We start from the raw sequence: 13,572 nt of genomic DNA on the forward strand, positions 1-13,572 counted from the left end.
GTTTGACCTAGTTTAGAGACTAGATAGAAACCGTAAACTTTCAAAAGGTGTGCATGTCATGGAGTAGTAGTAGTAGGACGGGTGACGTTTTGTGGGGTTGAAAAACGTCTAAACCTGAACTGCAACATGGATCACCAGCCAAAATCTACTTTAGATGGTCTTCCTAAGCAGTTCATTGCTTCGCTGAGAACTTTATTCGATATTTTAGACGACGATAAAACCGGTTTAGTTCGACTTGGTGAGATAGAAACTCGGTGGAAAGAAGACGGCATCAAAGAGCTGCCGCGGGGAGTAATTGAAGCACTACGCAAGGTAACACCTCCTAACGGCCTGCTCACCTTTGAACGCTTTGTGGCTGGACTCAAGATTGCCCTCTTGCGAAACAGAGGTGACCATAAGGATAAAGAAAACCAGGGTCCACTGAAATCCCAAATAAATGGACCCAGCACAAATAGGAGCAATGGTCTCACGGGCCAGAGACAGATATTCGGAGGTCAGAAATCTCACACTGCCTCACAGAACGAAAGAACTGCTACCGTCCGACCCATAAACAATGCCATGCAACAACGTGCCCTGAGTATGCCTCATCTGGCAGACCCCGGGAAGGGGAGCAACTCGGACATGGATGAACCCACCTCGGCGCCCCTGGGACCAAGGAACGAATGGTTCGTGCAGTCTCACAACCAAATCCCCGAGCAGAACCGTTTCCACCACAACCCTGCATTACCCAAGGATAAGACTGGTATTGTGGCCACTTTGAAAAGCTGGCAGAGAGATAAGATGGGTGGAACGTCAGTTGTACAGTCGGAGTTTCAGGGTAACCGGCCAGTAAGCACCAGTAATTTACCTGAGAGCAGGGGGGCTGTGCCAGGGGCTGCAACAGGTGAGAAACAGCTGTGCAAGAGACTTTTAATACTTATAAAACTACCACTCCACTCAGCTCTGGAATAATAAAAGTTTTCTTTGAAGTTATGGAAGCTAGGTGGAAATAATTGTTTACAATAATAACAGTGTAATATACATTGTAAATCATGTTTTTAATGTATTTTAAACATTTGTTTTGGTACACTTGACAGCTAAGCAATTACTTGTAAACACAATGTTGCAGTTGAAATAAGTATAGATTTGTGTTGTATATTAACTCATTAAAATTTACAGTGAGATCACGTAAATAACAGTCCCATCGTCACTTTAAAAATAGAAATTAAAAAAAAAGCAAAATAACTTTTAAAAAATTCTACATGCTTATTTAATCAGAGCCAGTGCTGTATGATTTTAATTGTAGTTGTAAAACAAACTGTGCCTCATTATATCATTAGAAGTTGTGTCTGTGGAAAGATTGGTAACGGCTGGAATCTTCAAACATGAAAATTGCTTCAGTTATACTTTAGAAAGACTCATCAATCATGGGAACATAAGAAATAAAGCTATAAAAGTCAAAATGACTTCCGTACCTCAAGCTGTTCATTTGTAAAGAAGCTAGAATAAGCTTCTGTGAAATACTGCCACAATAGTTGTTTTCAAATTTAACAATCATAAAAACCGGCACATGAAGTAAAGTGGATCATCTTTTTCTTTCCTTGGCATATATCTGACTTAAAAGTATAACCCTCACCCACTCCCCTATCCAAAATAATGTGATGTTTATGGTATTCAAAAAATTATTATTGTATGATTTTTTTTACCTTATAAAATTTTTAATGTAAAGTCATATTACTACAGGTTATCATCAGTATCAGTATACTCACTCAGTATATTTCTGAGTCTGCCCATGTATATAATAACCCTTATATTATTCTTATTTTGTATTTTACTTTTTTTAGTCAGTTTAGTGCAACACTTGAAAAACTGTGCTATAAAATCTTTATTGTTAAATTAAATAGTGTGACTGAAGTTTATGTACAAAAATGCTACACCCATGAAGGCATATAATTCTAATGGATGATATTATGTGACACACTCAGCTTTCAGCCTAAAGAAGTAGTACTGAACAAATTTTTTGACAGAGGTGGTGAAAATATGTGAAATATGTTATATTTTTCTGAGCTAAATAAGCAAATATTCAGCCTTTGGCTAAATTTTAAGTATGCTAAACAATCACAGGATGACATAAAAGTCGTTTCACTTTTTACATTTATTATAAGGGCAGTTGTGCAAAGACTGTTCCACTATCATCTGGTCCCCTCATAATTAGCCACCATGGCTGATTAATGTGGTGTTATTTCAGCAGGGAGATTGTTCTATGGCACTTTGTTAAAGAACTATACAGGATTAGATCAATACTGCAGTTGGACCCCTAGACTTGATCAATGAAGTTCAATACTTGAATATGGTCTGTGAGGACAACCTGGGGGTAAAAGAGAAAGTTGGATGAAGGGTCAAAAATCTGGTATTTGTTGGGGTTACTTTTATTCTTTTTGGTAAAGAAAAGGACATTATCTTATCCTTTTTTAAAACAAAGACTTTTTATTAAAGCAACAGCCCCTAGTTTCTTTTACTAGTAATTAGTCATTAATTTAAGAATAGAAGTGCAGAAAGAAAAAACTTCCTTGCATTGGAGGAGACAGACAAATAAAAGCACAAGATGACAAGGTTGGATAAATGTCTACTAGCTAGCAAAAACTGTTGGAAGTGGTGAAGTGTCACCCACTGTCCTGTAACAGCTGCTTGTAATGGCTGGACACTTGCTGGACCAGACTCATAAATCTGACAGGCCAGTAAGGAGTGTGTGTGTGCCCTTTTGGGCATGAAAAGATACACTCTTCAAAATATGATCCAGTTTCTATGTTCATTCAACTAATGGGGTAAAAAGTACCACTTTTTTTTTTTTTTTTAGAAAAAGAACTCCAATTTGAAATGTCTGACTACAGGTCTGTCTGACCATGTTGTTTTCAGTAACAAGACCCTTCAAAGGCAAGTTTTAGATCTTCGGCTGATTACACGCAGTCTATTGAGCAAACAAACTCTGTAGAAACTGATACCTCAACTTTTGCTCTATAATTTCATGGACATGTAAGCTTTCATTTCAATGACAAAAAGGGAGGGAAATTTAGCATTTTTGAAATGAAACCAAACACCATACAGCTATACAAATACAGCCATTATGGGACTTGATTGGCTTGCTTTCATATGAAATCGACATTCTTTTCTCCTGAAATGAACATGTGAAATTGACATTTAAATTTATGTCTGCATGGTCCTGTTACAACAATACTAGTACTTTTATGTGGCCCTTGATGTGTTTTATTTTTTTACACAATGTGAATTGTGTATACAAATTACTGCCTTATTTGTTAAGAATAGAGGTGATCCAGGTACAGGGCCTGAGTCACCGTGAATGGCTTAGAGTAAAATCTTTGTACTGACTTGGAGTAAAATGTTTGCATGTGTGCTGCCTTTATCATCTTCCACTAATTGAAGCCACAGTCAGGCAAGGACTGTGTTTGACCTGCAATAAGTGTCTCTAATTACACTTGTTATACTGATTTAAGGACTCTGTTAAAGATGAAAGAAAATATTTACCCATTAGTAATGTCATTAGATATAAGACAACGTTACTGATAAAAGACTGGATCTGTCTTTAATCTGGTACTCTGACAACTCAAGTTGGGCTGATTTTCTGTCCTAACTAATTCTGTCTGAGCAGTCCTATGTACTTAAACAGAATCAAAATATTAGTGTTCTCCTTGATATTATGATTAATAATTTATAAACCTACATATTTCTAATAAATCTAAATGATTGAGATCACCAAGTACATGTAGCCATTTAACTCATTAATATCAACATTTAGGATACAAATCTTGATCGAAGAACAAAAAAGAAAAAAGAGATAATTGGTATATCTGTGAGGAAGAATAATAGTTTTTTCACTGAAGATTATACCATAAAGGTTTATTTAAATTTTTATGCCCAAGAAACTTAGACTGACCCACAACATCTGTGATCGGATTTTGATAAGATTTAAAGGTTTTCATAATTATCTGCTGGGTGTGTGTGACTTTTTCCAGTTAGGTTGTAAATGGCATCTTTTGTCTGAGGTTATAAGTCCTTAATTGAGTTATCTAGTTATACAGAAAAATGTTATTAGATATGTAGAGAGAATGCTGTGTTATATTATATACATTAGATACTGTTGTACATACTAGTATCCCAAAGGTAGTGTTAAAAAATTCCATGCACACCAGGTTCCACTTTTAACATAAATTCAAAACTTCTGACTCACACACAGATGTAGAACTGTTTGGATAATGCCTAGCTTGCAATGAAAGTGTCTCAGACTCTTCTTCAGATGACCATATTATATAACTGACCATTGTTTTTAATGTTAGGTGAGCACTGTCTGAAATATATCTCTGCAAAATATTGGGATATCTTTTTTTAAGTCTAAATATTGCACTTCAGATTGGCTTAATTCTGGTTATTTTTCTTTGATGTCTTAGCCTATTTTTGGTCTAAATCCGTCCCTATCTGCACGCCTACATGCCCCTGCTGTCAGGTATAATGCCATATTTTTTACCTGTCATGGTATTAAACAATGGTTGCATCCAATACCAGGTCTACTAAACCTGGTTTGAAAGTCACCTGTAAGAAAATGATTTGAATACCATTTTGCTTTTTAAGATTTACTTCAAGGTGGGAAGCCTTCCAGTATGTTATTGAATATAATATATATATATGTCTGTGAAGGAAGATATGCTTTCAGTGGTATTGTTTTGTAAATGTTTATAAGCAAGGTATTCTATTCTAATTGGTATAAATTTTTTCATAAAATTGCAATTCTAACTTTCAGCATAGACAACTATTTAGGATGGACAGAAATGGGAATTGCTAACTAGTATGAATTTCATTTCCTTATTGCAGTAAACTCGGCCTTAAAGCCATATTTAATAATTTCCATTCTTTGTGCTAATTTGCGAAATTGCCTTTCACTTCCATTTTCATTTATAAAACCAAAATACATATTAAAATTAAATTAAAAATTAAATTAAAATTAATGTAGCACTGGGCAAAATCTTTATAGGCTTTTGTGACTTAACTTGGGTTGAATTCAGTTCGCTTACTGATGTTCCCCAAACAAATGTCCCATAAAGATGCCTTGGACCTGTTGTCTGTTGTTTACGGAGGGGTAAGGCCCACTGACCCTTGGTGACTGAGCACAAGCCATTTCTTACACAGCAGACAAATCAAAAGATTCCGCCTCTTCCACCTTGGATTGTCATTTTGGTTTGCACTACTATTAAGATTGATATCTTTTTAAAGGAAGAGGGAGAGGGGTGGCTTCAATAACTTTTGAGAACCAAGTACAGTACTAGTAATAGTACTCTCATGGGTGCATGAGATATAGTTATAAAAACTATGGTACACCAATTTGAAATGTTTCATTATTCTAAATTATTGTTTTGATAAAGAATAGTGTTACTAGACAAAATTCATGTAGCAGTTGTGAAATCTGTCTGTCCTCAGAAAAGTATTTTTGTTTTTTCAAAATTGTTTTCAGTTTTTATCGTACAAATTTTCAGCTCTAAAGACATTTTTAAAGTTTGTTTTAGATATAGTTAACAACTTCATTTTATTGAAAAAGAATAGCCAAGAATAAATTGTGTTTGAGTCAGGAAAGTGTAATAGGCACTGCACTCTATTTGACAGTGTATTTTCTGAATGCCAACTCAGTGACCTTAGCGATCAACAGGGGTCAAGGGTCAATGATCAATCCCAGATAGGTGAATTCGGCATACCTGCCAATTACTGGACTACCTGTTGTTTATGTGTTGTCTGGACACTTAGCTTATCAATTGTGTGAAAAGACCATCGACTGGGGCTTATAAAGTCCACTAGAAAGATAGACTGTTGAATTGTATAGTCAGAAGTTGGGTTGCTTGGCTTGACTGATCTAGCCTCCACACAAATTGAGCAAAATACTACAGTACTATTTAGTAAAGAAAAATGAAGGATATGTAGATATTATCATCCTAACTTTTTATATGGGGGTAAACTTCTTATAATTGTTAAAAACTATTTAAAATAAGCTGACATACTGATAGCACTGGGCGGGTGATGAATGAGAGAGCAATTTCTGGAAAAATAAGAAGTTTTGACGTACCAAATTACCAACACTTTATTTGTTAAGTTTGTGACATATAATACAGGAACATCTCATCATTACACACACACTTGCATGCACACACAAAAGATAAAAAATTAACAAAGAAAAGTGTACAGACAGGTGGGCAGACTTAAAATGTGAAACGTGTGACATGCTAGTTATCATTCATTTACTATTTCACACATAGCAGAGACAATCTTATTTCCAGCAAAAATGAATAAAACAAATTAACTATGGAATAGATCAAGTTACAGTCAGGAGAATAGAAAAATTTTCAAAATTGATTAATGGATAGATTATATTATAACCAATCGGACAAAATGAAAAAGATAAATGTCAGGCCTACCCAACTACCAGACTCGGCACCGAATGATCCAGAATTCACCGGTAGATCAGACCACACTACCCGTTTTCAAGGTGTATATCAGATCGCATTACACAGTATCATACCCTGAACAAATTTTGACTGGTGATGCAATGCTTTTCAACCCCGCTGTGAATCGTCACTATCACATCGCGTACTAGGCAAGAGCGGTGTCGCGTCTGTGTAATGCGATCTGATACACACCTTGAAAACGGGTAGTGTGGTCCGATTTACCGGTGAATTCTGGATCATTCGGTGCCGAGTCTGGTAGTTGGGTAGGCCTGAATGTGAAAAAGAAAGTTTGGTCTCTGGGATGGAGGGTGTTGTCTTGCTCACTGGACATACTGGACATCAAGGAGTGACATGTGACTGTCACCTCAGTGAAGGTTCTACTCACTGGAGTAAACGTGCCACCGGTGTATTTCACTTCTGGAAACTTTTTTATTTATCGGTTTTTTATTTATTTTTACTTTTTACGAAATAATGCTCATAAAGTGAACAGTTTCATCTTCTTTGAATTAAAAAAAAACACGTGACTTGTCATGATTTTTTTCTTCTTCAACTTAAAATTATTTTAGAAAATTGAAGGGATTAATCATTCAGAATGTGTAATAGTATGGATTACGTCTGTGTATCCCCCTCATGTGGACAGATGCTACCATTTACCAGTATCAGCTGGACATACCACAAACGCCTTTACTGCTCGGTCACATGAAAGAACAAATGTGCCAGTGACAATATGTACATATATTTATATGTGTGTGTGACAGTGTTTTTGCCAGTAAGCATTATTTCATGCTGACTTTATTCAAAAGAAAAAGAGCAAAGGTGACACAAATTATCGTCATTTCCACATATGCTGTATGTTTTTCAAAATCATCAGCAAGGGTTCTGCGACTCGGCAGCAATCTATGGGTCAGATTGGTGAACGTTGTCAGGCATCTTCAGTCACTGACCCGACTGCCTATAGCTGCCACATTCAGGTGTGGAAAGTTAGAGACCTTATGATGTTGAATTATCTTTGTTCTTGTTTAGTGAACAAGGATGGGCAGGGGAGGACATTTGAAGATGCCATGATGCACAAGAGGGCCGTTCCCAAGAAGAAAGAACCCAGGAGGCACACATTGGCCAATGGAATTGATTATAACATGGTATGATACTTTGTGATTTTTTCATATTGTACAGATCTGTAGAAATACAGCTTGAAATCGATGGAAGCAATTACACAAAAGCCCTCTCTCTCTCTCTCTCTCTCTCTCTCTCTCTCTCTCTCTCTCAAACTGAACTAAGAAGGTGTAAGATGTCAATAATAATAATAATTATGAGGAGAATCTTTCAACCAAATCTCATATTCTTTTTTATTCTCTCTGTGTTGGAAATCTCTAACACTGGTTTTTTGACTGACAGCCCATATCCTAATTTTCCCACTTGAAAGCCAGACACTGAATGCAAGTGCAGTCATTGAATTGGAAAATTTTCCCCAACAATGGCCCAGTAGGAAAATTTAGGCCCATTTGCTGGATTAAAACCCCTATTAGTACCGTAGTGCCACGTGAAGTCTGAAATAACTAAAGGAGGAAAACTGATTTAATTTTTGACAGTTTTCCTCTAAAATTTTATAAAGCAAGTTTTTTTTTTTAAATTGAAAATATAGGCATGTTGGCCTATTTGAAATAACTTTGTTGTAACACAATTCTTCTAACCAAGGAAAAAAAACTACAGAATGGGCATCTTACAAATTCATTGTGAAATTTAAGAATTTATGGTACATAAACATTTTGGACTTATTAGAATAGGGTGCACATGTCTGCCTTAGTCAATATTAGGTTGGTCCACCATGTTTCAACAGCTATATCTAAGGCAGAGAGGTGCACAAGATGAACTCTTGGGTTAAGGTAGTGTGTTTTCTTGCAACATATTTGAATTATTTGATTTAGATTTATAATTCCTGTATGATGAATTTATTTGTGTGACTTTTCCCAATTTGCTGAAGGAAGAAGGCTATGCTTTTGTTTGGATTTTTAATAAGTTAAGACTAGATTTGGACTAAAACCCTATTGTGAAACAAGGCCCAACTGTATCTAGCAATGGAAGCAAGAGCATGATTTGATCCAGGATTCAATTGTGCCAAGTTCAATTTTCAGAATCAAGCTTTAATCTAAAAAGGGTACCAAGACTGCAATAGCTTTAAAGATTTTAAAACCATGTACTATAATTTTACCATATAACTTTCCAGCTTTTATGCAAAATATCTGAAAGGATTATGGTGCAGTACTTTGGAATCTCGATTATGTCTATATTTCTACCAATTATTTTACCAATTAGTATTTAATGGTCAAACAAAATTGCCCAAAATTGTTTTTATTTATGGCTGATTTGCCAGTAAAATGTTTCCAACAGTTTGGTGAGTTTTTTTCCAAGAGTTCGAGATTTCTCCAACCTAATCATTCAACTTTATTAAATTCCTAAATCTTTGCTCCAATTTCCAATTTTTTAGCTAAAGCGTATGAAGCAGTTGGAGCAGGAGCGTGATGTGTTACTACAGGGTCTGGAGGCCGTGGATAAAGCCAGGGAATGGTACCATAATCAGTTGATAGCTGTACAGGAAAAACAGAAGTACCTGGGGAAATCTACTGCTCAGTCTGTGAGTATTGTATACAGCATAGACCTTAGGTTAATAACTATCACTGAAAAGTTAAGTTAATGGCTCTTTGGCATGCAATTCTTGAGTTTAACTTGCCTCTTTCTCCATTTCAAAGCTCGACCTATTTTAAATGTGTACTACTATGCAGGGTGAAGATTTTTTCTTTTAACTTGTCAAATTTAGCATGGAATGGTTGGCCTGGATTTTTGGTAAATGAAACAATGAGTCACAGGTGTGAAACATGCCATGCTATGTTAGATGCAACTTTCTCAATTGTTCATTTTAGTGATTACCTCTGCCAATAGCAAATAATTTAATAATTTTTTTGTAAACATAGATTTTAGTTTGTTTTATTTCTGAATTTAGATAACAAATGTTATGGATTTTCTGTCTAGGGTGGATCACAGTGATATGATAAAGCGCAGTGTGAATGAACTAATGTATCATTTTGAACAATATGTTACCTCGAGTACCAGGTGTGCTCTCTGGACATTCTAAATGCCATTCTGGTGTAGCCTGGCAATTTTTTCCTCTTAGCCAAATCACTACTTTTTCATCACATTTTTTCAAATGTTTTAAATTTGATTTAAACAAGTGAAATCAACCCTATTTTGATTATCCAGTGCAAGCATTTGGCTAATTCAGCAAGTGTTAGGGCTACACCAGACATTGGCTGGTAGACAGTGTGTTAGTTGAGCTTTATATGCAGGATACATCTGATGCATTTATACTTAAATATAAACATTGTCATTTCACGTTAAAACTGGATTTAGAAATAATAGGAAATATAATTTTTGACAATTCTAGGATTACTCCTTGGAGGCCAACCAAGAGAGGATGAATTTCCAGATGGCCAGGATATATGAAGTCAATCAGCAACTCAAGGCCCTGATTGACAGCTCAGAAAAGGTGAAAGATTATGGCTTCATGTACTCACAAATACATATTCTCTCTCTCAAACATATGCACATTACTTGCAATGTTTCTTAGTAAAATTGATTCTCATTAAGTATGTGAAATAAATGAAAAACTTACTTTGCATAGTTTCGCAAGTTAGCCTAACGCTACATATGTATAAAAGACAAATGTGACATAAGTCAAGCAATTTTACCTCTCCCGTGACCACTGAACATTGAGGCATGTAGTGATGATAACTGATGTAAAGATTATGATTGATTTTGTCTTCTATTTCACTAGGGTTTTCCTCTACACATGAACCTGGCTGTTGGTGACAGATTGCCACGTACAACATCTACGTCATCTGAACAAGAACAGCATGTGACGCAGATGGTGAAGGCCCAGAACAGGATGCTTACCACAGTAAGTTCCTGTGTGTGTGCACAAACCTATGCCTACATGTGCATTACAAACATGATATATGTGTACATAGCATATACCAATATGTGTGTATATACTTATATGCTCATATACCGGTACACAATGGACAGGTGCATCTGTGATTTTGTCATTCTTTGTAAATTTACTTCACTGAACAGATTTTGAGGCAGCATTAAACAGACTATATAATGTTAAACAATCGGAGAAGACTAGGGAGGCAATATGCATTTAAGGTCATATAATAATATATTGGATGTGGACATAAATTTATCAGCAATAAAAGATTGAATATGTATTCAGTATCAGCACAGGATTTTAACCTACACGTAATTAAAATGTTTTCCTTTTCCAGGAAATTTCTCAGAAAAGTGACAGAATCACACAGTTGGAGAGAGAAAAGGCCAGTCTCATACGTGAACTATTTGAGGCAAGATCGAAAGGAGCTAAGAATGTCAACAGTGAAGACACCACATTCATGTAATCACCCATTTGAAGATTAAGAACATAATTCGGTTTAAAAATTGAACTACTCAGGTTGTGAACTGCAGCCGAGAAGAACTGAATGAAAAGCAGAAAAAAACTTTATTAGTTGTAAGAATTTACAGTACATTTCCTAACCCACTCTAACATATTTTTTGTCCATTTTTAACAATCAACCCTTTAAGTTCCTTTTTTTTCTGCAAATTTGATTTGAAATTGAATTTGTTACTGGTGTAATTTTAGATGCCATCAAGGTGTTTTTATGGTGCAGACTTTGTACATTAAATGACCGTCATCTGAGTTTTAACTTATTTGGATTTTTTTTTATAAAAGTGGGGCCAACAGTGTAAATATATTAAGGCATGATAACTCTTAGAGAATGTAAGTAATATTTTAACCAGAAAATTAAATATATGACAAGAATTTTATCAAAATGCTGATGAGATAATCAGCTTTTTTTGTACAAATTTGTTCTAGTCAGCATTGACCTGTACAAAAACTATACATGGCAGTATTATGTGTTTATGATAGCTGAAATGCAGCTTAATCATGCACTCATATTGTGAAATTACTAAAATGCGTGAATAATTGTCTGAAACCAAACTTCTTCACTATCAATGTTTGCAAGTGGGTTAAATATGTAAGTTTGAGAGACTTAGTCTAGTAATATTAGTTAACTTGGTTAAATAAAAATTGTGTTGCCAAATTTTCTTCCTTTTGTGTCAAGGGCTGAAGGAGTAATTAAAAATGTGCCTCACCCATTCTCTGCATCCAGGATCTGAGAACTTGTATCTTTAAAAGAGGTTTTATATCGAGACCCATTGCTGCAATTTCAAGGGTGATCTCATGTTTTTGTGAGTTTTATTGGTCATTTGATTTTATGCCTCATATTTTGAATTGTTCTTACACTGATTGAAAATGAAAACATTTTTATTTTTATGCTCTAATTTGCTTCAAATTTGACCTCTGCTTTGTAAATACCCTGCATCATATGAGGGAAATACAATAACTTTTATGCAGAACATGGTTTGTTGAACATGTATAAGACTGTCATTGGCACATTTGTACATTTCTAGGCATACTGCACATCTTTTATGACTAATTACTGGAGACCTCAACTATGATAATGGCTTTTTTGTTTTATGCAAGCTCTGTTATATGCATATACAGATCTTTGTTGTTTGATTGGGTCAGGATTTCAGATTCAGTATGCTATAGGTTTGCGTCCAAATTTATGCAAGATCTGTATGTGCATTTAAAAAGAAAAATAAGACATATCAAGCCAGGACAGCCAAACTCTGTGAGAAGAGGTTGGGTGGTACATTATCTGATGTGTTTATCATGTTGCTGCATTTAATCATTTTTTTTTCAAGTACTATGCAATGAGAAATATATCTAAATTTTATCATTATCATTTTTCACTGAAGTTTGCAAAATGTGCTATATTAGTCTCTTTAAACTTGGTCTCGAATGGTTTGAATCCTTGAGTGTGTGTTTGTATTGAGGATTGGCAGGGGTTGTGCAGTCCATGTAAGCTTTGTTTTTCCCCCTCACATAGTTACATCAAAAACAATAGCATTCGGCCTAACAACACCCTTGTGAAATTGGTAGCTAAGCTCCTGGCTCATTGTGTGCGTGACTTTTTCAAATTGGCATGAGATTACTGTATTTCTTTAAAGTGAAATTACTTCTTTAAAAATAGTTTTTGAATGTGACTGTGTGTACATTGTGGTAGGAGAGAAAGGTGTTGGGCCTTGAAGCAATGAGTTGGTACTTTTGCCTTTACTTTGATTAAATGATGTGTTGAATCCATGAAATCCCTCCATGCCTGTTAAATTGTGATTGTTCATGGAATTCCATAGGATTTGAATTTCCACTTTGTGAACTATGTCAGGTGATGTTTTATGGGCTCAGATAAATTTTGTTTATTTAAAAATGAATTAGGAGAATGATTCATTCAGGTGCCATTACAGTTCCTGTGAGTTTGTTTTATTACATATCATGTGAGAATATTTTTTAATAATCTGAAATATTTTATTCTTTTCATCATAAATTCAAATGTCATTGCATAATGAAACATTTTGGACCATATTGTGTTATGGTTGGTAATTTTAGAATATTTTGAGATGTGAAAGTAGTGTACAAATGCATTTTCAGTCAAACAAAGCCACATAACTTTTCATAAACTGATGCAAATTTATTTTAGAAGTTATATAAGGAGATGTTAATATATATCATAAAGTAGTGAAAATACTTTTATTGCACATTAAAAAGGTTTTTACTTACGTAACAATGTTCGTTTTATTGATTTATTTTTTATTATTTCAGAAATTGTTCTACAACTTATTTTCCACGTGATTCAAAATGAAACTTAGGACAAAAGATGGTGGCATTCCAAAATTGCATAAAACGTATCTAAATAGCACCAATAATTTTGACAATTCACATAAATATAAGGCTGCGTTCACATGAAAAATCTATTTTCTAAAAATCTATTTGCGGTATCTTGTGATCACGGTCTGTGCCCTGAATACCCCACGGCGTAATTACAGGCAGCGCGAGCCAGTTACTTTCAAAGCTGTAATTAATTCTCGGCGCTGCCAGTAATTACGCCGTGGGGTATTCAGGGCACAGACCGTG

The 13,572-nt window shown here is 35.1% G+C and overlaps 1 protein-coding gene across 1 annotated transcript; it reads left to right on the forward strand.

Annotated features, from left to right (window-relative positions):
• Positions 1-24: 24 nt before the first annotated feature.
• LOC106156899 (suppressor APC domain-containing protein 2) lies at positions 25-13,217 on the forward strand. The gene is made up of 6 exons (XM_013532339.3): positions 25-883; positions 7,506-7,621; positions 8,968-9,114; positions 9,922-10,023; positions 10,312-10,434; positions 10,805-13,217. The coding sequence occupies exons 1-6, from the start codon at positions 127-129 to the stop codon at positions 10,931-10,933; spliced, it is 1,374 nt and encodes a 457-aa protein (XP_013387793.1). The 5' UTR covers positions 25-126; the 3' UTR covers positions 10,934-13,217.
• The last annotated feature ends 355 nt before the right edge of the window (positions 13,218-13,572 follow it).

The sequence above is a fragment of the Lingula anatina genome, chromosome 3 (genome assembly GCF_051362555.1).
Source record: "Lingula anatina isolate TDL-2025a chromosome 3, LinAna3.0, whole genome shotgun sequence".
Taxonomy (NCBI): domain Eukaryota; kingdom Metazoa; phylum Brachiopoda; class Lingulata; order Lingulida; family Lingulidae; genus Lingula; species Lingula anatina.